Source organism: Podarcis melisellensis (assembly GCF_964234715.1).
Source record: "Podarcis melisellensis genome assembly, chromosome: 10".
NCBI classification, from domain to species: domain Eukaryota; kingdom Metazoa; phylum Chordata; class Lepidosauria; order Squamata; family Lacertidae; genus Podarcis; species Podarcis melisellensis.
Window position 1 is genome coordinate 16,582,956 of NC_138542.1, and position 23,201 is coordinate 16,606,156.

General features: G+C 43.9%; 1 protein-coding gene across 3 annotated transcripts in view; it reads right to left on the reverse strand.

Annotated features, from left to right (window-relative positions):
* Nucleotides 1–1,121: 1,121 nt before the first annotated feature.
* The window catches only part of ABCD2 (ATP binding cassette subfamily D member 2), an 85,369-nt gene continuing 63,289 nt past the window's right edge, over nucleotides 1,122–23,201 (reverse strand). For all 3 annotated transcript variants that reach the window (XM_081929137.1, XM_081929136.1, XM_081929135.1), the window contains 5 exons: nucleotides 18,391–18,536; nucleotides 7,077–7,222; nucleotides 5,122–5,206; nucleotides 3,779–3,904; nucleotides 1,122–1,348 (listed from right to left, as the gene is read on the reverse strand). In XM_081929137.1, the coding sequence (XP_081785263.1) occupies nucleotides 1,138–1,348; nucleotides 3,779–3,904; nucleotides 5,122–5,206; nucleotides 7,077–7,222; nucleotides 18,391–18,536 (714 nt within the window). In that variant the 3' untranslated portion in view covers nucleotides 1,122–1,137. The remainder of the gene's footprint in view (nucleotides 1,349–3,778; nucleotides 3,905–5,121; nucleotides 5,207–7,076; nucleotides 7,223–18,390; nucleotides 18,537–23,201) is intronic.

Genomic DNA, 23,201 nt, shown 5'->3' on the forward strand with positions numbered 1-23,201 from the left:
AAAATTAGGTGCGTCCTATGGGCCGGTGCATCCTATAGGGCGAAAAATACAGTAATAATCCAAGAACAATGCAGATGGCGGATGCCATCCCTGTTTCCAACCATGTCCTGGAAACAAGAGGTTTTCTGGGGCATTTGGGCTCTTTGCTGCCTCCAGCCACCCTTGTACGTCCCTCTTGGCCCCCATAAATGTTAGGGGGGCACCATGGTAAAGGGGTCCTCGCACAACAGCACTTTGCCCAAAGCCCACACAGTCCAGGAGCCAGTCCTTTATAAATATAAAGACAGCTCAATACATCGTTAGGACATGATGTGGGCAACCATTTGGATACACATGCACACCCATTGCAAAATGGATGGATGGCATCCGAAATTTATATGCGCAACTAATGCACATCCAAATGTAGACTTTCATCCATTAGATCTGCATCTGGATGTACATCTTCTGCATTCTCATTCTGTCCCAAACTGTCAAGCATGAGAATGCACAACATGAACTAGCTGGCAGCAAACAACTTGCCATACAGCACGAAATCTAGGGAATTCAAGAAGCTGCCCTACATTGAGTCAGAGCATTGGTCCATGTAGCTCAGTGTTGCCTACACTGACTGGATGTGGGTCTTTAGGGCTAGGACTCTAGAGATGCTGGGGATTGAACATAGGAGGTTGGCATGCAACCCATGTGCTCCCCCACTGTGTCACAACCCTTCTCTGAACTGGGAGTTAAATCCAGTTGCCTCTTTTGCCCCCCAAACTCAGAGCATGTTGTCACGTCTTCAAATCTGATTTGCTCTGTGGTGCTGTGCCTGAAACCAGTCCTAAAACAAAGCCCTAAAAATCGCATCGAACCAGGAGCATATTAAGAAGATAGAAGATTTTGCAAGAGCCTTTTCATACACCTTCCCAGAACGTTTTTTCCCCACACCGAAAACCAGAACTCACTAAAATTCAGGACAGCCTTAGTTTGAACCATTTTCTTCCTTCACATTATGAAGTTGACAGTTATCTCAAGCATTGAGTTTGTGGCCAATTCCTTACAGTCTACACTAATCAGGTGCATGCAAACCATTGTGTCTCAGAAATCAAAGTGCATCGTTAACTTTTAAAAAATTGGGGTGGGGAAATGAACTAAAAACATTTATTCTTCTTTGTCCATTGTTTTAAGCACGGAATCTTCCCCTAAGATTTTGCAAAGTTCGTTCAGTCTCTGCTGCATTTTTGGCATTCCTGCAAGCTGGGATTCTAGTCTCTGTTTCTCCTCACTGAGGGTTAAGCGGATAGCATTGTCCAACTGCTCAAAGCGCCAGTGTCCTTCCCCATCAAACTGTAGCAAGTGTGTGTGGTACTTCCTGCAGGAGAAGAAAAGAGACACTCAGAAATCCACCAACAAAACCTCAAACATTCACAGGAGCACCATGATGAGCGGGCAGACTCTCAGGAAGAGACCAGAAACACAACAAGTTCCCTAGGGTTAATTCAGAAGAGCATTTGCAAAAGCTTGGAAGCTGCAAGAATTACAGCGTCCAGAAACTAGTGCTATGTCTGCAGAGAGCAACCACCATTGGCTTCAACGCTTAAGAAGACAGTTTCTGCACGTGTTGTAGAGGGAGGTGAGGGGCAGAAGGGACTTGTCAACCTGGGAAGGAAGCCCATCTAGGAGAAGGAAAACTCTGACCCTAACCGTTCACTGCCTTTTTTGATAAATATAAATATATAGCTAGATGACCAGATAGATAAAGATTTTCCAATATTGTTCCAATAACAGCCTCATTACAACAATGCCAATTTTATCCAATTAATACAATTATTAAAACCAATTATTTATATGCTGAATTATACAGTTTAGTTAAAGTGACTTCCTCACCTGCTAGTTTTGATGGGTTCCTCTTTGTTTTGTTTTATTTTCTGCGTTCCAAAAGCTTAATAATTTCAATTGCATTCCCTTCAAGATAGTAATCCCTTATACAACAGCTACAATCTTATGGTTTCAATTTGTGTTAACATATTAAGTAATTTATAAAGTTTCGAGTGAGGTACTCAAGTCTGTAATGATTGTTCTTTCCTATGTGTGGTTATTCCCCCCCCCAATGTTGTCCCAACCATATATGGTGTCGTGTCCTTCATTCTTCCAACTGTTGATATTTCCTGTCATAAGTGGTTGTCTCACAGTTTTCCAAAAGCCTCTATATCACTTCGTCCCGTGATTGTAAGCTTGTAAGAGACTCCTCTGTTTCAACAAATAAACCGTCCTCATCATTTCCCCTCCCCCCCAACCTAGGAAGAGCAGTCCAATTCCAAACTGCCAGAAAACCTCTGACCTTGGAGCTGGCAAACTCCTCTCCTCCTTTAAATTGAAAAAATTATAGTCAGTTATCTTTCCAGTTAGATTACATTCAAAATTGTCTCAGCCTCCTTCACAATCCTTTGAAAATAACAGAGAGTGGGGGTGGTTTCGTTCTGTATTCCAACACAGTCCTTTAAAAGGGTGAAACCCCCCTTTCTCTCTCTCTCTCTCTCTCTCTCTCTCTCTCTCTCTCTCTCTCTCTCCCATTCCTCTCACACATGCAGTTCCAGTTTGATGTTAAATTTCATGTTATTAATCCAGTTTCTTCAGTCTTCACTTTCTATATTATATTTTAACCTTGCATTCAGTGGAGGGTTGCCAAATCAGAAACGTAGAAGAAAAACTTTGAAAAACAAAGTCTGTGGCACCGAATGAAACCTTATCTCAATTCCAACCTTTAAATCCTTGTAGCTGAGATGTTCCGCAGTTTGTTGTCCCATTGCCTCTAGCACATGCCTTTACTTTACTTCAGCCCTATCAGCAAGATATTCTCTGCTTCTGGGACCAGATCGGGGGGGGGGGGGTATGATAGTTACAATGCACCCAGTGCTTTTACCTGCCCTCACATTCCATAGGAAAGCGAGTGCCAGACCGCAGGGCAATCTGCAGGTGAGAGCCCATTCCTCTCCCACCCAGAGAGGAATTCAAAGAAAGAGTTTTCCCCATGATTCTTTGTTTATCTCCGTCTGTCTCTTCCTGCAGTGTCGAGGGAGACCTCCATTCCTGGCACAGGCAGAAAGCCACTTCCGACATCAGGAGGAGGTCGGGTTGCGGGCTCACGCACCCAACATGCGCACGGAGGCTGGTTTCCAGCCCCGCACAATTAGGGGAATCCTTGGGCCGCGTCATTCCTTGAGCCAGCCAATCAGCTGGCTCAGGGGGTGTAGCTTGCCTCATTTAAGGCAAGCGTGGCCCCGGAATCTCCCTCTTTGGTCCACGTAGCTGTTGTGGTTTCCCACCCACCCGCCCTTTAAGGTTTCCCTTCTGACCTTACTATAGACTTCGGTTGGTTAAGGGGCCTGGTAGGAATTTTTTCCACTTGGCAAATTGGCACCGGCCATTTGGTTTTTCGCCTACCTCGTAGCAAATCGTCACAACTCCTTGGCTTTGGCGGTTAGGCATTGGTAGGGGTATTGTTATATAGATGTGTTGGGGGGGAGATGAGGGTCTTGTTGGCTGGGCAGCCCAGGACCTCCAGACATGTTGCCCAGGCTTGCGCCCCTAGGAGGTCACTTCAGTGCTGCTAACACAGTGGTTTGACTTCACACCTGGAGGTGCACTTCATAGTCTCTTGAGACAGACAGATGCCAACAATAGGTGCTGTTTGCTTCAAGAGTCTTCCTGTAATTGGGAGTGCCACATAATCGTGAGGTGAATACAGTACCTGATGAAACCTACATACATTATCTGGCAACAAGGTTTTTTAAAGACTCACCAAAGAGATGGTCTGTGTGTTATTGAAAGCAGGGATATCCCAGCCCCCTTAGCAGCCTGAAATATCTTTCCTTCGACATCAATGCTGACAGCACTTGTACACTCATCCAGCAATGCATATTTGGGCCTTGTAAAGCAGGAAAACAAATAGTTATTCATTCACTTTTTGAAACAACTAAGAGGCATGCTTTAGGCGAACAAAGATGCACATTCTCGTGCGAATCACACTTGCAAGTGTGCACTGGATTCCCCCCACATGCGCTGAAATTTTGGATTCAGAGCAATCATCTTAGCTATATACTGAATGCAATTCCCCCCTTTTTATGTGGTAGGCTGCCCAAGATAACTTCTGTAAGCTAAATGAAAAGTTACATCAGAGACCCGCATATTAGAAATTCAAGGCAGCTCAAGGTGTGTGCACCCATGAGAATGATCCACACTTGAACTTGAAACAGACTTAATTGACGTGACATGCAATTTGCTCTCATGATCACTATGAGCTAAGCAAATGGGGATCCTTCAGACTGTGAAACTGATTTCAGCAATCCTCTCCAAAAAAGTTGAAGATGATCTTCCAAAATGCTACCAAGGACTATATGGAGTATGGAAAGATGGAGGTCTGCATCAAGTATTTTTCTTGATGCCCCCAGTGACATAGGGAGCAGCTGGTGCAGAGATTTCTTCACCCCAAACGATGTCTCTTTTGAGTTTTTCTCTGGAAATCCACGCTATTTCCCCCACCATGTGCTTGACCAGGCATAGGCAAACTCGGCCCTCCAGATGTTTTGGGACTACAACTCCCATCATCCCTAGCTAACAGGACCAGTGGTCAGGTATGATGGGAGTTGTAGTCCCAAAACATCTGGAGGGCCGAGTTTGCCTATGCCTGTGCTTGGACTGTCCCTTAATTTCAAAGCAACCTGGACCACCTGCCACAAGTAAACTTACTTAAATGCCTCTTCTGTCAGCTTGGCAAGACAAGTTGCTGGACCTTAAGAAAATGGTTGTTTTTTGTGTGTGTGTTTTTGTTTTTCAGCACAATAAGGTTCTTGTTTGTACAGACTATAAATGCGCAAAGAGCAACTCGGGAACAGCTAAAGTCTCATGTTGCCACCCTCCAAACCTCTCAGGGAAGGGGGACATAGAAAAGGGCCTCAAATGACGAGAGCAGGGTCCAGGTTAGTTTGTATGGAGAGAGGTCTTGAGGCTTTAAAGGTCAATACCAGCACTTTGAACTGGGCCCTCTACAGCACCGTGTGCTTTATTCTGCCTTGAACCCCCTGAGCAATACCAAAACAATCTACCTATGTCCATCCTATCCATACTTGGAAAAAATGTACTTACTTATGGTAGAACATCCGAGCCATCCCCATTCTCTGCTTTTCTCCTCCGGACAGGACATCCTTCCAGTCTGTAACAGCATCCCACCCTTCAAAGGCACCCAAAGAGAACAGGTACGTTTTACTCTCCGACTTAAACTTCCTTTTCTTTCTTTTCTCCATTTTTGCCTTTAAAAGTTCAGCTTTAGAGTATCATCCTAACTATGTCTACTCAGAAGAAAGTCCGGCTGAATTCTAAGGAACTTATTTCCAGGTAACTGGAGTTCAGAGAGCAGCTTTAAGTAACAAATGGACATTTACTATACTGTACTTTGGGTATTTTTATAAATTTGGTTTATAAACATATGCACAGTGCAGATGAGCTGCACAAGGGCTGCAACTTGAGAGAGGTAGACTGGGCATGGGCTTAAAAGTTGAAAGCAGACTGAGCTTAAAAGGCTCAGTCTGCTTTCAACTACAGTGGTACCTCAGGTTACAAACCCTACGGGTTACAAATGCTTCGGGTTACAGACTCCGCTAACCCGGAAGTAGTTGTTCCGGGTTGCGAACTTTGCCCCAGGATAAGAATGGGGATCGTGCAGTGGCGGCAGCAGGAGGCCACATTTGCAAAAGAGTGCCTCAGGTTAAGAACAGTTTTGGGTTAAGAACGGACCTTTGGAATGAATTAAATTCATAACCCGAGGTACCACGGTACAGCAAGTTTCTACAGATAGTTCCTTGGAGCTATCTGTGGTCCTGCAGCAACTGCCCTGCCACCTTCTCTGGGAGATCTGGCAATGGCGCTGAGCACAACATCAGATTTGGAAAAAGCCCAGCCACAATTATATTGCTATTAATTACCATATTTTTTGCTCTATAAGACGTACTTTTTCCCTCCTAAAAAGTAAGGGGAAATGTGTGTGCGTCTTATGGAGCGAATGCAGGCTGCGCAGCTATCCCAGAAGCCAAAACAGCAAGCGGGATCACTGTGCAGCACTCCCTCTTCCTGTTCTAGCTTCTGGCTTAGCCCCTCAGTCCCTTCCCCCACCTCCCGGAAAAGCCCCAAAGAGCTGCACTCCCTTTAAAGAGTACGCGCCTCTTGCTGGCTTTTCCGGGAGGTGAGGGAAGGGACTGAGGGCAGCCCATCAGTTCCTTCCCCCACCTCCTGGAAAAGCCCCCAAGAGCCGCGCTTCCTTTAAAGAGCCGCGCGGAGCGTGTCTTGGTCCCTTCTCCCTCCTCGGGGAAGAGCCTGCAAGCACCACACACACACACTCCACACAGCTCGTGAAAGGGAGCGCAGAGCAGAGCCTGGGATGCATACAGGCTCTGCGCAGCGCTCCCTTTAAAGAATATTTTTTCCCTTGCATTCCCCCTCTAAAAAATAGGTGCGTCTTATGGTCAGGTGTGTCTTATGGAGCGAAAAATACGGTACTTGCAAAGTCAGAAACCTTTCCAGACTGAAGGCAGATCCTGAGTTCTCCCAACAGACCCCTTCCTCCTCCCCTCTAAGTGGGCAGGTTGTGTCTGACGTTACTGGGACGTTGGTGGCGCTGTGGTCTAAACCACTGAGCCTCTTGGGCTTGCTGATAGGAAGGTCGGAGGTTCAAATCCCCGCAACGGAGTGAGCTCCTGTTGCTCTGTAACAGCTCCTGCCAACCTAGCAGTTCAAAAGCAAGCCTATGCAAGTAGATAAATAGGCACCTCTGCAGTGGGAAGGTAAACGGCATTTCCGTGCGCTTTGGTTTCCGTCACGGTATCCCGTTGCGCCAGAAGCGGTTTAGTCCTGTTGGCCATATGACCTGGAAAGCTGTCTGTGGACAAATGCCAGCTCCCTCGGCCTGAAAGCGAGATGAGCACTGCAACCCCACAGTCCCCTTTGACTGCACTTATCTGTCCAGGGGTCCTTTACCTTTTTACCTAGACATTATTGGGGCAGCCCTGAACTTGCTCGATTTGAAATAGGAGACCTCAAGCGTTTACCTCCTTCTCTTTGCACTATGTGATTCAAATGAACGATCTGCAGGATGCACTCCAGATCCTGGTCTTGGTAGCCCTTCTCGCGCATGTCGTCCACAGAGTCAGGATAGATCACTTGATCCCGCAGCGTTCCAATGGACATGTAAGGTCTGTAAAGCAGCAGAGAGAAAATTAGTCGCCTCCCGGGGAGTCACATCTCAACCCTGCTGTTTAGGGTTCTTTGAGCAGCGCATAATGCTTTAAATGTGGTGTTTCTAAATACTGTAATTATTTGAGGGTGACTGTTTTAGTAAACACACTCTAGAGAACAATGCCTTGTTTGCAGAACAGACTGCAGTGCAGCGACATGGATCACTGTGGCTCAAGAGCAACCCGCCTGATAAAGAAGAACCGCACATTATCCTTCACACAAAAGTCACCTTGCCTGAGCACGCAAGAGCATAAATCGAAGTAGGAATGCATTTTCCTGTTCAATTTCTTCCAGGTACACCGTGGAACTCTCATTTTTGAGCCCCGGTTATTCAAAAGCTGCAATTTTTCGAAATTAACGTTGCCCACATCTAACAGTGAGTAGAATGGCCCACACCCCATTTTCCAAGACAACGGATTATTTGTATACATTTATCAGGAGCTCCCAGGACTTAAGCAGGGAATCTTCAGCTCTTTGCTGCTCTCTATGGTGAGCCACTAGGACTGCAGTTTGCAGCATATTTTTTTAAGGGATGTACTAGTTCTCAGGTGCTCGACTGGTCCTACCCACCCAGGCTGGCCACCAAATCCTCCTAACAGGAAGAGCTACAAAAGCCTTCCTTCTCCCAGGTGTCAAAAAACAGTTATTTATGTAGGCCAATACTGCGGCCCGTGGTTTGTTAGCCCCAAAATGGAAAACGAATGAGATCCCAACCAAAGGACAATGGCAACTAGAGCTGACAGAATACGCACAGCTTACAGACTTAACATGTAGAATAAGAGAACAAGAAGAACTGGAAAATGTTTATTGAATATATCGGAGAGGAGACTGGAAAATGTTTATTGAATATATCGGTGAAAATTGTGGACAGCTGAAAACGCTGGGAGCATTAAGATTAATTCAACAGTGTAAATAAGTTTTGATGGATGTAATAATGGAATACTGAATGGTTTAGTTGTTGTAAAATATGCAGGGATATATGATAATCAAAATGAACCATGGAAAGGGAAGTAGGAAAATCAATGATATTTTAAGGATGTTTAATGGCAGATGAAGTTGATGGACTACATGGAACTGGCGGAAATGACTGGCAGAATCCGAGAATAGGGAGAAGAGTTGGTGGAAGAAGACTATTTACAGAAACACTGTAAAATTAATGAATGTTAGAAGGATGCTGGAATGAAGTTATATGGCTTTAGCAAAAATGTTATAAAGAATTAAGTAAAAATAGATTGTTAATGGGCCAAAGGGGAAAAAAGTAAGGTTAGATTGTGTTAAGATAAATTATAGGACAAAAATTGAGAAAGATGGAAAGGATTTGCTGAAATAGCTAACTGAACTAGAACCCAAAAAAGGGAGGTGTGAGGAGGTCGTTGAAACAAGTAAATGAAAGATAAGATATGGAAATATTGGATGTGTTTTCAATTGTTTCTGTTTTTTGTTTCTGTTTTGTCAAGATAAGTAGTGTTTTTTGTTTTTCATGTATTGTATTGTATTGCTTTGCTTTGTTTAACTTTTTTTCTTCTTTTTGTAATCTTTAAACTCTTAATAAATATTACTTTAAAACAAAGATATTTTAAGGATGTTTAAATGAGTATTTTATATTGTAAAACAGAAAATATATATGTACACACACACAGCCTTCCTCCTTGGGCTAGAACAGGCATAGGCAACCTCGGCCCTCCAGATGTTTTTTGGGACTACAATTCCCATCATCCCTGACCACTGGTCCTGTTAGCAAGGGATGATGGGAGTTGTAGTCCCAAAACACTGGAGGGCCGAGGTAGCCTATGCCTGGGCTAGAACTTGCCCGGGCAGCAAAAGCCTTCCCAGCTCTGGCACATTTTGGATTTACTCTTTCTTTAAGCTTTCAATCCTAGCTTGTTCCTCAGTATTGACTCCTGACTTGACTTCCCAGCTCTGACCTCCTGGCACGACTTTCTGGTTTCCAGCTTCACTCTGACAGGTGGTCAGCCTTGAGAATGTCCTCTGGCACGTTCAGATAATGGCAAACACTGAAAAGTGGGCAGCCTGACGGACTCTAAAACTGTCTGTGCCACAAACAAGCAAATACAGCAACATTTCACCAGGTTTACAAGCAAAGAAGAAGAAGAAGAAGAAGAAGAAGAAGAAGAAGAAGAAGAAGAAGAAGAGTAGTAGTAGTAGTAGTAGTTTGGATTTGATATCCCGCCTTTCACTCCCCTTCAGGAGTCTCAAAGCGGCTAACATTCTCCTTTCCCTTCCTCCCCCACAACAAACACTCTGTGGGGCTGAGAGACTTCAAAGAAGTGTGACTAGCCCAAGGTCACCCAGCAGCTGCATGTGGAGGAGCGGAGACTCGAACCCGGTTCCCCAGATTACAAGACTACCGCTCTTAACCACTACACCACACTGGCTCTACAAATATTTACAACCAGGGTACATGAGAACTAGACGTAAGATTCAATATTCGTTCTCCGCAAATGGAGCATAGCTGGATGCCTACAAATAATTATTTCATTTGGGCTTATGGATGGTAGCATTTTTGCAATGACAGAACAAACGAAATTTCCAGGCAAGCTAAATTCTCCTATAGATAAGCACACAGGCAGCCTAGAGCGCTCCAGTTGGAGAACAGCCTTTACCAAAGGTGTCATGGACTTTAAAGACACTTGAACTCAGGACGCAAGGGAGAAATGTGCTAAGAGGAAGGCACGCTTGGCAAATCTACACCGTGATCAACTCCTGCCTGGAAACCAATATCCCCACTGTGGAGGGATGTGTGGATCCAGAACTGGCCTCCACAGTCATTTATGGGCTCATTGTTAAAACCGTGTTTATGGAAGACAATCTCACTCCACTACGAGTGATCGCCAAAGAAAGAAGAATATTTTTGAGCAAAAAGAGTAATTGCTTTGTTGTTATTTTATGGCAGGTTGAAGGTTCATCCTAAACAGCTTGTGAGAATATTTGGTTCATAGTTCCACAATGTAAGGCCAGGACTAGCCACCTGAGAAACAGTTTCTACGCAAATGCAATTCTGGTTCTAAATGCAGCATAAGGGGTCTCTATAGTATAGTGTATTTGTGGTAGTTTTATGTAGTTTTGTGGTAGTTTTATGTAGTTTTGTGGTAGTTTTATGTAGCTTTGTGGTAGTTTTTCAATTTCATTGTTCTACATGGGACAATGACAATAAAGATATTGTATATGTTTGTTTTCACATGAAAACTTAGTCTACTTTTATAGAACTAGATACTAGAAATACATTTTCACAGAATCAGATGCAATACCTAAATAAACATGATATTAACTGTAACTCCAAGGCTTGTATTTCAGATCATCTGTGACATATCAGGACAGAGTTAGAGCACCAGTGAATATTTGCTTGACATTATATGATGGCTACCCAGAAATATGAGCAAATATTACAATGTATTTGGACAGAGGCTATATAATATTATAAGCCATTTGAGCAAAGGACCCTGTTTTATGTGTGAGAATCCCCAGAATCTCTGTTTTACTTGCTTTTATACACTTGCATATGTTTTAAGGTTGTTTCATTGGTTTTTTGTTATATTATTTGTTTTGATGGATATCGTTTTTATACTAGAGATAGTGTACACCACTTAGGGGTTTTTAAAGGGCTAAAAGGTTTAGAAATTCCTTTAAATAAATAACTAAATAATGAAATATACATGAGCACAGCAGTTGTAGAAGGATTCAGGATCAATATGCGCATGTGAAATGAGCTTAAGGCGGAACTGAAGTCTTTTGCTGTGGCTTACTAAAGGAATTCATTTGCTCTGGGCATTTAAAAAGAAAACTGCACTCACTGAATACTGGCACCCAGTGCTCCAAAAAATGCCTCCTTCTTTGTGTTACATGGACACATGCTACTAGTGACAAATGACGTTGACTCAGTACGAAATCAGAGTCAGGATATGGCATGACCAAAAAATGTTACATTCTTAAGGGTTTTCCAGCTTGGTTTTTTTTGCTTTCTACTAATGTAAGGGACACGGGTGGCACTGTGGGTTAAACCACAGAGCCTAGGACTTGCCGATCAGAAGGTCAGCGGTTCGAATCCCTGTGATGGGGTGAACTCCTGTTGCTCGGTCCCTGCTCCTGCCAACCTAGCAGTTCGAAAGCACGTCAAAGTGCAAGTAGATAAATAGGTACCGCTCCGGCGGGAAGGTAAACGGCGTTTCCGTGCGCTGCTCTGGTTCGCCAAAAGCAGCTTAGTCATGCTGGCCACATGACCCGGAAGCTGTACGCCAGCTCCCTTGGCTAATAAAGCGAGATGAGCGCCACAACCCCAGAGTCGGTCACGACTGGACCTAATGGTCAGGGGTGCCTTTACCTTTACCTAATGCATATGTACATATTACCCATATTTTTATTCACACGGTGAACATATATGTGATTTGAAACTAATGATACTATGTGTTCCCAATCAGAAAGCTATAATAATATTACCTGAATTTATTACTGATAATTTTACCCGATGCTGAAAACGAATGTGATCAGAGGACTTTGGCCCTTCCTTCCTTCCTTTCCAAAGAAACTGGCCTATATTGCATTTCACAAGGGTCTTTGTCTTCACAGCAGTGGGAAGAGAGACAGTGTGGCGCAGTGGTTACAGTGCTGGACTAGGACCAAGGAGACCTAGGCTCAAATACCCACTCAATCACAAAGCTACTACTCAAGTCATCTCAAGCTCCTTGGAAGCATGGTGGGATATAATTGCAATAATAATAAGTGCTACGTCATAAATAGAAAGAAAATCTCCGACTGGAGAGGTGGCTGTCTCCGGTTCTCACATGCAATGGGCATCACTAGAGTGAAATCTCTGAGAAGACCGCCAGCTCAATCCACAATTCCTCACACACCATTTGCCCGCGATGCAATTCCACACGCATATTATTTGGATGATGGTCCATGTTTCTAGAATGAATGGCCCTTTAACATGCTTAATAGAATGCACTTTATTTCAGACATTGTAGGTGGCCCAGCTTTTTGAAGCACCTAGCCAGTTATCTGAACCCACTGTCTTGCCTCCTTATGAGAATCTCTGCAGCAACGATTGATGTCTACAGCAATGTGAACTGAATCTGGCTCAGCAGGACCACAGACACACTGGTCTGGCAAAGAACCACCAGTGAACCTGGAAAATGTGGGGTTCCATCAAAATCCACCAATGGGCTCACTAGATTAAGGTGAGGGGGACTGAAATAGCATCCCTTTGCTTCAATTCTCTCTTCATAAACTAGAAATAATTCTGCTGAGTCATGAAGATAGTTAATATGGCCCTTTTAATGTGAAAACGCTTTAGAGTCCATGATCTATGTATAAATAGGGGACTGGATCATTTGAAAAGTGATTTAAAAACACAGAATCAGAACTGAGACAAACAACTGGGCAGTGAGAGCTAGTAAAGGTAAAGGGACCCCTGACCATTAGGTCCAGTCGTGACCGACTCTGGGCTCATCTCGCTTTATTGGCCGAGGGAGCCGGCGTACAGCTTCCGGGTCATGTGGCCAGCATGACTAAGCCGCTTCTGGCAAACCAGAGCAGCGCACGGAAATGCCGTTTACCTTCCCGCCAGAGCAGTACCTATTTATTTACTTGCACTTTGACGTGCTTTTGAACTGCTAGGTTGGCAGGAGCAGGGACGGAGCAATGGGAGCTCACCCCGTCATGGGGATTCAAACCGCCGATCTTTTGATCGGCAAGCCCATGGCTCTGTGGTTTAGCCCACTGCGCCACCCGCGTCCCTAATTGTATGTAACTTGGGATATAAACATTGATGTTGGGCGAGAAGGAAGTCACTAGTTCTGTTGAATTGGAATATGATTGTTGAGTATCAAATGTAACTTTCTATATGGAATAAAGAATAAAATATTTATTGTAACAAAACAAAAAACAAAACAAAATAAAAATGTACCGTAGATTTGCCCTGTTGGAAGTTAAGTTCTGTTATATACATTTGTCCATCATAACGATGGATGTGGAGGAACTGCTAAAATATACACGTCTAGTGGGATGTCTATAGCAATATCCCACTCCATTGAAATAAGTTCAAGGGTGTTTTAGGGCAAGCTGCAGTTTCCGCAACTCTCTCCAGATATAAATAATTGATTTGAGCCCAAAATAGCCAACCGTAAGCTTTCCTCTCCAGTATCCAAGAGCGCCTGCTAAATATTTCAAGGAGCTCAATTACCAAGCCTGAGCATAATTACCTTACACCCGCTAACATAGTTTACGGGGCACGGATCATAGAGCTTTCCCAGCACGATGTGTAATTAGAAGCTGCTGTCACAGGCAGAAATATATTATTGCACAATAAACAACCAAACCGCAGAAAGAGCACAAATCCTTAATCTGGAAAGGAAGCCGTGCGATTGAATGATCAGCCAGGTTAAGCAAGGCTCCTTGATTTCATGAAATTTTTATCGGCTCCCTTGCAGCTGCGCAAATCAGAAACTGCCTCCGTCAGGGATTCGGAACCACTGGGGAGACGCAGCAGGGAGCTGGCTGTCAATCACGATAAAGTCAGCGCTATGGAATCTCAAGCAGCTGTCGGGACATTTCCTGCCCTTTATGACGCTTCCTTTGTAAGACTCAGGTGCCAAATGGAGGAGCCGTAGAGTTGGGGGAAAGATTAGAAGAACACATGGCCTGAACGTAATGCATGGCCGTGACATCAGCAAGTCAAAAAGGCGGTCAGCTTTCTTGTTACATCACCACTAGGGAGCACACTGGTGAACAGCTGTTGCTGACATGATCGTTATTGCTATTGTTATTTACATACAAGCCAGTAGAAGTATTTGAACAACTGCCACCCTAACAAATAGGTGTCAGTATCTGTTTCAAGCTGGGGGGCACACTGGGAAAACTGGCCAAATCTATAGTAAGACAGAAGCACTTACTGTGTTGGCCTGAATATAAGCCTCACTTTCCCCCCAAATTCCAACTGTGAAAAGTTTAAGTGTGGCTTAAATTCGTGACCTTACAAAAAATGGGCTTTTACGATATTGCTGCTGAAGCAGATATACAGTAAAACGGAATGGATGTGAGTGCCTGTGGAAATTTAAGGGAGTGGCTTATATTCAGGTATTGTCTTTTTTTATTTCCTCCCCCCCCCCCTTGAATATTAAAGGTGCGGCTTATATTCGAGCCAATACGGTATGTGAAACCATTCTAAACCACCGTGCAGAGCTGAGATGGTATAGGTTGACATGACAAAACTATGCAAATATTTGCAACCAAAGGCCTACAAAAACAAGGTGGGAAAGAAGTACCATGTTCCTAAGATATGGCGACCGGGGGGAAAGTATTCAGTGGGCAGATGCAAGACATGTAGATTTTTCAAATGGGGTGTGGGTAGCTGAATCAGTTTACAGTGGTAGCTCTGGATGCGAACGGGATCCATTCCGGAGCCCCGTTCGCATCCTGAAGCGAACGCAACCCGTGTCTGTGCGTGCTGCGATTCGCCGCTTCCGCACATGCGCGTGACATCATTTTGAGCGCCTGCGCCTGCGTGAGTGGCAAAACCCGGAAGTAACGCATTCCATTACTTCCGGGTCACCGTGGAACGCAACCCAAGGCTACTTCAACCCGAGGTACGTATGACTGTATAGTCACTGTATAGTTAGGTTTCCTGCTAAGCATATGAAGACAGAATTCAGAGTCAGGGAACTCTGAAGAAAGGGCTGTTCATAAAGAATTGAAATATTCTACTGCACCATACAACCCAGTAGGGAGCAATGGTTAGAGTGGGAGGCACCCAATGTGGTCCTTTCTAGAAGTTGGAATAAAACTGGCCCAGGACCAGTGAAGATGGAGGCCAGGTTCAAAAAGCTCTCTCTCTCTCTGTGTCATATTGCTAGCTCTGGGTCTGAGTATTGGATACTCAAATCTGCAATCCATCCAGGAAGCTCCTTGAGCCAGTGATCCTATCACAGCTTAACCTACCACACTGGGCTGATCTTGATCTATAACGTGGAGAGGGGAAGGACCCTGAACTCCCTGCCTGAGCTTCTTGAAGAACAGCAGAAGCACCTAGGAAGAGAGGAATTCAGGGATATTTAAAAATAATAATTTTATTAAGCTGCATGTTCTTGCTTCTTAATTCCATCCTTTTACGTGGTTTTGTATGGTTTGTGGCATTTTATGCATTGTGACTCGACGTTGTTTTTATCGATTGTAGTTTAGTAATTCTTTATTGTAATTGACAAGTGTAAGATGTTTAAAATTAAATGTCGGCAAATAATACTGTTTACTATTAGATTCTAATGGATTGTTGAATCTTGCTTTATTTGATATAAGTTGTTTTAAACTTTTAAAGTTACTGTTAGTTTTTTATACTGGGTCAGACTGTTGTTATTAATGTTTGATGTTTTATTATGCTTTTATATATGTTGGAAGCTGTCCAGAGTTGCTGGGGAAACCCAGCCAGATAGGCGGGGTATAAAATTATTATTATTATTATTATTATTATTATTATTATTATTATTATTATTATATAAGCTGGTGAATGTAATAAGTAATAGCAAGAAGTATTATAATAATCTGCAATACCAACTAAATGAAGAAAGCAAAATTATGTACAAAATGTTTGCTTTGGATGTAATCTACATAGTTTTCATTATTTTAAAAAAAGGTTTTTAAAAAGTTATTACGTGACATTTACACACACCTTAGGGTGCAAGTGTAAATATGTGTTCCTTAACTTTGACCAAATCCTCCGTCATTCAAAACCTCCCAGGCAAGGGGCATTATAAATATCAACTTTGACGTTGTGCAAAGTATTTTAGGAAATATAATCCCTGTCTGGGATTTCTCTAACTCTAAGCCCTGGTTCTAATTAGCAGACGGCCAGAATGCCTGGGACGCTAGGGGAGAAAATGACAGTTAATCTCTAAAGCTAATATTCCCTTCTTGGAGACTTGCCCAGGTTCCTCCTATACATTTTATAATGGTAAATAGTATTGTCACATTTTTGGGTCGTATCTCATGCTATATCAGTAGGCACAATGATACAAAAACAATTCCTAAGGCTATCTGCGTATTCACTTATAAATGGAGAGTTCTTACGGACAAAGGCAAGCAAAATTCTCAATTAAACCATGTGGAATCAAGACAATCCCCGTCTGGGCAGATTCAGCTAGGGCTACATTTAATTAGGAAGGCAACACAGCATGTTGCCTTAAAGGGCTAGTCTACTAATTCAGAGAAATCCAATACAAATAGTGGCATTTGCAAACTGTGCTGAGTAAGATTCAAGCAGACAATGGCTGCAATGTCTCCTTCATTATTGACTTTCGGGAGAAGTTTAAAAACATTCCTGTTTACCCAGGCATTTGATGGCTAAAAGATACAGGTCAGGACAACTTGAAACCAGTAAGCTTTTAGATATTATATTTTTTTAAATGTTCTTAAAGGTAAAGGGACCCCTGACCATGAGGTCAAGTCGTGGGGTTGTGGTGCTCATCTCGCTTTATTGGCCGAGGGAGCCAGCGTACAAGCTTCTGGGTCATGTGGCCAGAATGACTAAGCTGCTTCTGGCGAACCAGAGCAGCGCACGGAAACGGCGTTTACCTTCCTGCTGGAGCGGTACTTATTTATCTACTTGTACTCTGACGTGCTTTCAAACTGCTAGGTTGGCAGGAGCAGGGACCAAGCAATGGGAGCTCACCCCATTGCGGGGATTAGAACCGCCAACCTTCTGATCGGCAAGTCCTAGGCTCTGTGGTTTAACCCACAGTGCCACCCACATCCCCAAAATGTTCTTAGGTGGGTTCAAAATGTTTTAAATAGGTTTTTGTTACATTTTAAAATGTATTGTTTTGACTTTTTGATGTTGGCTGCCCTGGGCGACTTTGGGAAGAAGGATGGCATAAATAATGACATAAATCCATAGATGTTTTCCGGCACTAGCCCAGTTGTGGTGAGCCCTCGGCCCTCCAGAAGTCGCTGAACTACAACTCCCATCAATCCTGGCCACTGGCCACACTTCTTGGGGCTGATGGGAGTTGTAGTTAGGAGCATCTGAAGGTCCACAAGTTCCCCACACACCACCAGAAGCCCCTTTCCCTTGAAAGATACTCACACAGAAAAGCCTCATGGTGGTTTAAGCTTATTGTCCCTACTTCAGTTGAGAGTTATTCATGGCTGAATCTCACGGAAAGCAACAATACCAACTCTTCCATTGCTTTCAGCAGCTAGGTAAGAGCTAATGTGCTTTTCATGTTAGGAGTGGGCAGTTTTTAATCAAGCTATTGCACAAGATCCAAACATCTTTAAAAGTCCCACTTGCTTTTGTCAAGACAGAGCAATATTCTATTATTGGACCACCCTAATTACTCTTCAAATTGGTGCTTACCCTGTGTCTGTATCTGGCGATGAGTAAGTCCCCTCTGTTCCTATATCCTCCCACCTACCACGCCAGTGTGAAAATTTCAATAATCCTCCTTTTGATTTTTCCTGTTTAGAGATTGTGAAGCATCCCTAGTGCCACTCTAGTGGAAGCTAAAGGTAAAGGTAAAGGTACCCCTGCCCGTACGGGCCAGTTGTGTCCAACTCTGGGGTTGCGTGCTCATCTCGCTCTAGAGGCCGTGAGCCGGCACCATCCGAGGACACTTCCGGGTCACATGGCCAGCGTGACGAAGCTGCACTGGCGAGCCTGCACCAGCGCAGCACACGGAGACACCGTTTACCTTCCCGCTATAAAGCGGCCCCTATTTATCTACTTGCACTTAAGAGTGCTTTCGAACTGCTAGGTGGGCAGGAGCTGGGACCGAACGACGGGAGCTCACCCTGCCGCGGGGATTCGAACCGCCGACCATACGATCGACAAGTCACTGAGGTTTTACCCACAGCGCCACCCACGTCCCATAGTGGAAGCTAGTGTAGCCTTTTTAAAAGTCTGTCAACAATTGTTGACTATGGCCTTTCTCTCGTTTTTCTAAAATCAATACCTGCCCCCTGCCCCAGCTGACACTCGTAGACCTCTGATAATCTTATATTGGTTAATTGTTTAGTTCCTTTGAGTTGCCTTGAGCACTATATGTTCAAAAAGGAGGGGAACACTTGTAATTTATAAAAATATATTGTTTTGCGAAAACAGATACAAGTAAAAGCACAAACCTTTGAGGAATGTAGAACATATGCTGAGGAGGTGGTTTGTAAAGAACTCCTTCATAGACAGGCCACAAACCACTTAGAATCCTGAAGAGAGAACTCTTCCCGCAACCATTAGGTCCAGTGATTAGAAGATGCATACCTTCTTCCACCTACAAGTTATGAGAAACACAATAACCTTTGAGAAAGCAATTATTTCCACCAACAATCTAACACAGGACTGACTTGGATGCAACGTTAACCAAGAGTTATGACAATGCGTCTCAACAAACTGTGGTTTTCTGTCTGAACTTCAGACTACAGCTTAGGAAGTAGGCTTGTTTCAAGCAACCATAGTTATGACAAACCACAGTTTAGGGTTTAGGCAACATGCTAAACTGTGGTTAATCTAACATGAAAGCGGAAGCTTCCCATCTCTTTCTTGTTGCTGCGGCAAAGAGGCGAGGCGGGAGGGTGATGCAAACTGGAATGTTAAGCCACAGTTTAGCATTAAATAGTGTTTTTTATGCACATGATTTGCAGCGATCCACACAATTGACCTATTTAATATTATGTTTGGGGAAAACACGGCAGTGAAGAAGAATGCTGCAGTGAGAATCAAGCATAAAAAACACTGTCTTAGACTAGCCTTCTGTGCTCCCACTGTGGCTTGGGCAAGAAAAAAGCAACTGAAACAAATGTGGAGCCCCATTTAGCATAACCAAGAACAGTGGCTATATATATATATATATATATATGCTTTCGTAGATTTTCACGGGTACAGGAATGCAGGTTTTGGTGTCCTCGGGTGTCTTCCCGTGTAAAAGTTGGGGTGTCTAGGCGACGTTTCGACGAGGTCTCACTCGTCATCTTCAGGCTGGTGCTTTCGGCTTCTTGTTACTGGAACAGAGCAGGATCTCAGTGTTTGAGTTCCTATAAATACTGTTGAGGGGGTGTGGTGTATAGCCTCCAATGTTCTGGGCAGAGAGGAAGTTCCCAGGCTAGTGTGCCTTTTCTTCTTTTGTTCCTTAATTACTTGAGGGATATCTTGAGTGATTTCTTGAGTGATATCCTGAGTACCACTTAGGTGGGTCATTAGGTGTCATTAGGATAAAATCCAGTTGGAAAACCAAGGGGTCTATGAAATACCCTGCAAAGTCTGCCCAGCCACGTACATTGGACAAACAAACAGACGAATAAATGCACGTATCGCAGAACACAAGAATGCCGTCAAAAAAGAAGAAAAAACTTCCTCTCTTTTCCAACACATGAAAGAAACAGGACACGAAATTAATTTTGCAGATTCCAAATTGCTCTTTAACATGGAACATCACCACAAGAGAATAATCATGGAAGCCATCGAGATAGAGAAACACCCTCACAACATGAACAAGCGTGACGACACATCCCGCTTGCCAGACATCTGGAAATTAGCCCTCCCCACAAAAACTGACACCAGATCCAGAGGCACACAGAACGCCATCACCAATCAACCACACCAGACCCAAACCCAGACCCTCTCCACAGATAAATTACAGACACCATCCAGTAGCCAAACCATGGTGGCACCTCCGGATGCTGCACCCCCCTGCAATCCCTACACAGATCTGGCTGACACAGGCCACAAAACCACAGCTCGCCCCTATACACGAAGCCAAGCCAGAGCACAACTAAGCGCAGTACAGCCATCTTCTCAGAAAAACTCTTCACAAAGTTCAAGAGGTCAAGACACAAAGACTTTAGCAACTAATCCACACCTAATGACCCACCTAAGTGGTACTCAGGATATCACTCAAGAAATCACTCAAGATATCCCTCAAGTAATTAAGGAACAAAAGAAGAAAAGGCACACTAGCCTGGGAACTTCCTCTCTGCCCAGAACATTGGAGGCTATACACCACACCCCCTCAACAGTATTTATAGGAACTCAAACACTGAGATCCTGCTCTGTTCCAGTAACAAGAAGCCGAAAGCACCAGCCTGAAGATGACGAGTGAGACCTCGTCGAAACGTCGCCTAGACACCCCAACTTTTACACGGGAAGACACCCGAGGACACCAAAACCTGCATATATATATATATATATGCAGGTTTTGGTGTCCTCGGGTGTCTTCCCGTGTAAAAGTTGGGGTGTCTAGGCGACGTTTATATATATATATGCAGGTTTTGGTGTCCTCGGGTGTCTTCCCGTGTAAAAGTTGGGGTGTCTAGGCGACGTTTCGACGAGGTCTCACTCGTCATCTTCAGGCTGGTGCTTTCGGCTTCTTGTTACTGGAACAGAGCAGGATCTCAGTGTTTGAGTTCCTATAAATACTGTTGAGGGGGTGTGGTGTATAGCCTCCAATGTTCTGGGCAGAGAGGAAGTTCCCAGGCTAGTGTGCCTTTTCTTCTTTTGTTCCTTAATTACTTGAGGGATATCTTGAGTGATTTCTTGAGTGATATCCTGAGTACCACTTAGGTGGGTCATTAGGTGTGGATTAGTTGCTAAAGTTTTTGTGTCTTGACCTCTTGAACTTTGTGAAGAGTTTTTCTGAGAAGATGGCTGTACTGCGCTTAGTTGTGCTCTGGCTTGGCTTCGTGTATAGGGGCGAGCTGTGGTTTTGTGGCCTGTGTCAGCCAGATCTGTGTAGGGATTGCAGGGGGGTGCAGCATCCGGAGGTGCCACCATGGTTTGGCTACTGGATGGTGTCTGTAATTTATCTGTGGAGAGGGTCTGGGTTTGGGTCTGGTGTGGTTGATTGGTGATAGCGTTCTGTGTGCCTCTGGATCTGGTGTCAGTTTTTGTGGGGAGGGCTAATTTCCAGATGTCTGGCAAGCGGGATGTGTCGTCACGCTTGTTCATGTTGTGAGGGTGTTTCTCTATCTCGATGGCTTCCATGATTATTCTCTTGTGGTGATGTTCCATGTTAAAGAGCAATTTGGAATCTGCAAAATTAATTTCGTGTCCTGTTTCTTTCATGTGTTGGAAAAGAGAGGAAGTTTTTTCTTCTTTTTTGACGGCATTCTTGTGTTCTCTCAACAGTATTTATAGGAACTCAAACACTGAGATCTTGCTCTGTTCCAGTAACAAGAAGCCGAAAGCACCAGCCTGAAGATGACGAGTGAGACCTCGTCGAAACGTCGCCTAGACACCCCAACTTTTACACGGGAAGACACCCGAGGACACCAAAACCTGCATTCCTGTACCCGTGAAAATCTACGAAAGCAAATATATATATATATATATATATATATATATATATATATTTCATAGCTTGTGTTTTATTCCTGTGTGCTTCCTCTATTGGCTATAAACTAACTGCAGTTTATTGTTTACTAAGTAGGAACATTTGGCTTCTGCAAAAATAGGTGTGTGAAAAACACGCCCATGCAACATGTGTCATAATCAACGAGAGTCCCAATATTTCTTAGACTGAGCCTACAGTTTTAGGACAAAACCTTTCCTCGGGTGACTTGACCACACTAAGGTCAAAATCGTAACATTTGCTTTCCACAATGTGTTGAGTTTTGCGGTCTTCATGCAGTGAGATTAATATGGAAAATCTAGGATCTCACTGTATGTGAGCAATTTGTCTTTAGTAAAAATGAATCTGCTTATATTTAGATCTAAATGAATATCAGAGCGGAGGAAGTAAAGCTATATATAAACATGGAATTTTTTCGCCAGAATTTTTACCCCTTCTGCACTTAGAAAGTGTCTCTTTTTAAAGGGACCGTGTATAGTTACAACAATCATAAATGTTATAGTGCTAATAAAGTATGAGACACCCCCTTTCCCCCCAAAAAAACTAATTACACACACACACACACACACACACACACACACACACACACAGAAGTGGGAACTGATACCCAATGCCACAATCTCATACCATTGTGTGTAAAACATTATCATTGGGCAGTACTGCCAATTGCTTGGGTTATTCCCACCTGATATATATTCCCCTACTGCCAAATGAGGAATAGCGCAGTCGGTAGAGCAGGAGACTCTTAATCTCGGGGTAGAGGGTTCAAGCCCCACATTGGCTGAAAGATTCCTGTATTGCAAGGGGTTGGTCTGGCTGATCCTCGTGGTCGCTTCCAACTCTGCAATTCTACAAATCTATGATTCCTAGGGAAGTGCTGATCAGGCGAGGAAAACCCACGCGATCAGTCCTGGCCATATGGTTGCAATATTAGCACACATTTCCTACTGGGAATTCCCCACTAAGATGTTCTGGGGGGGGGGGAGTGTGAAAGATTTCCTGGTGTTTACAGTGGTACCTCGGGTTAAGTACTTAATTTGTTCCGGAGGTCTGTTCTTATCCTGAAACTGTTCTTAACCTGAAGCACCACTTTAGCTAATGGGGCCTCCTGCTGCTGCTGCGCCGCTGGAGCACGATTTCTGTTCTTATCCTGAAGCAAAGTTAACCTGAAGCACTATTTCTGGTTTAGCTGAGTCTGTAACCTGAAGCGTATGTAACCTGAAGCGTATGTAACCCAAGGTACCACTGTATTTCCTGGCACTGAAAGTTCTAGGAATAAAGATGTACCTACTAATTCGCCAGGTATAAAGCACCGTATTTTTCACTCTATGAGATGCACTTTTCCCCTCCTAAAAAGTAAGGGGAAATGTGTGTGCGTCTTATAGAGCGAATGCAGGCTGCACAGCTATCCCAGAAGCCAGAAGAGCAAGAGGGATCAGTGCGCACCAATCCCTCTTGCTCTTCTGGCTTCAGGGATAGCCACCCAAAGCCTCTTGAGAGCAGCAGGAGCGCTCCTCCCTCTTCTCTCAAGAGGCTTTGCGTTGCTTTCTTGTTTTCCTCCTCTAAAAACTAGGTGCGTCTTATGGTCGGGTG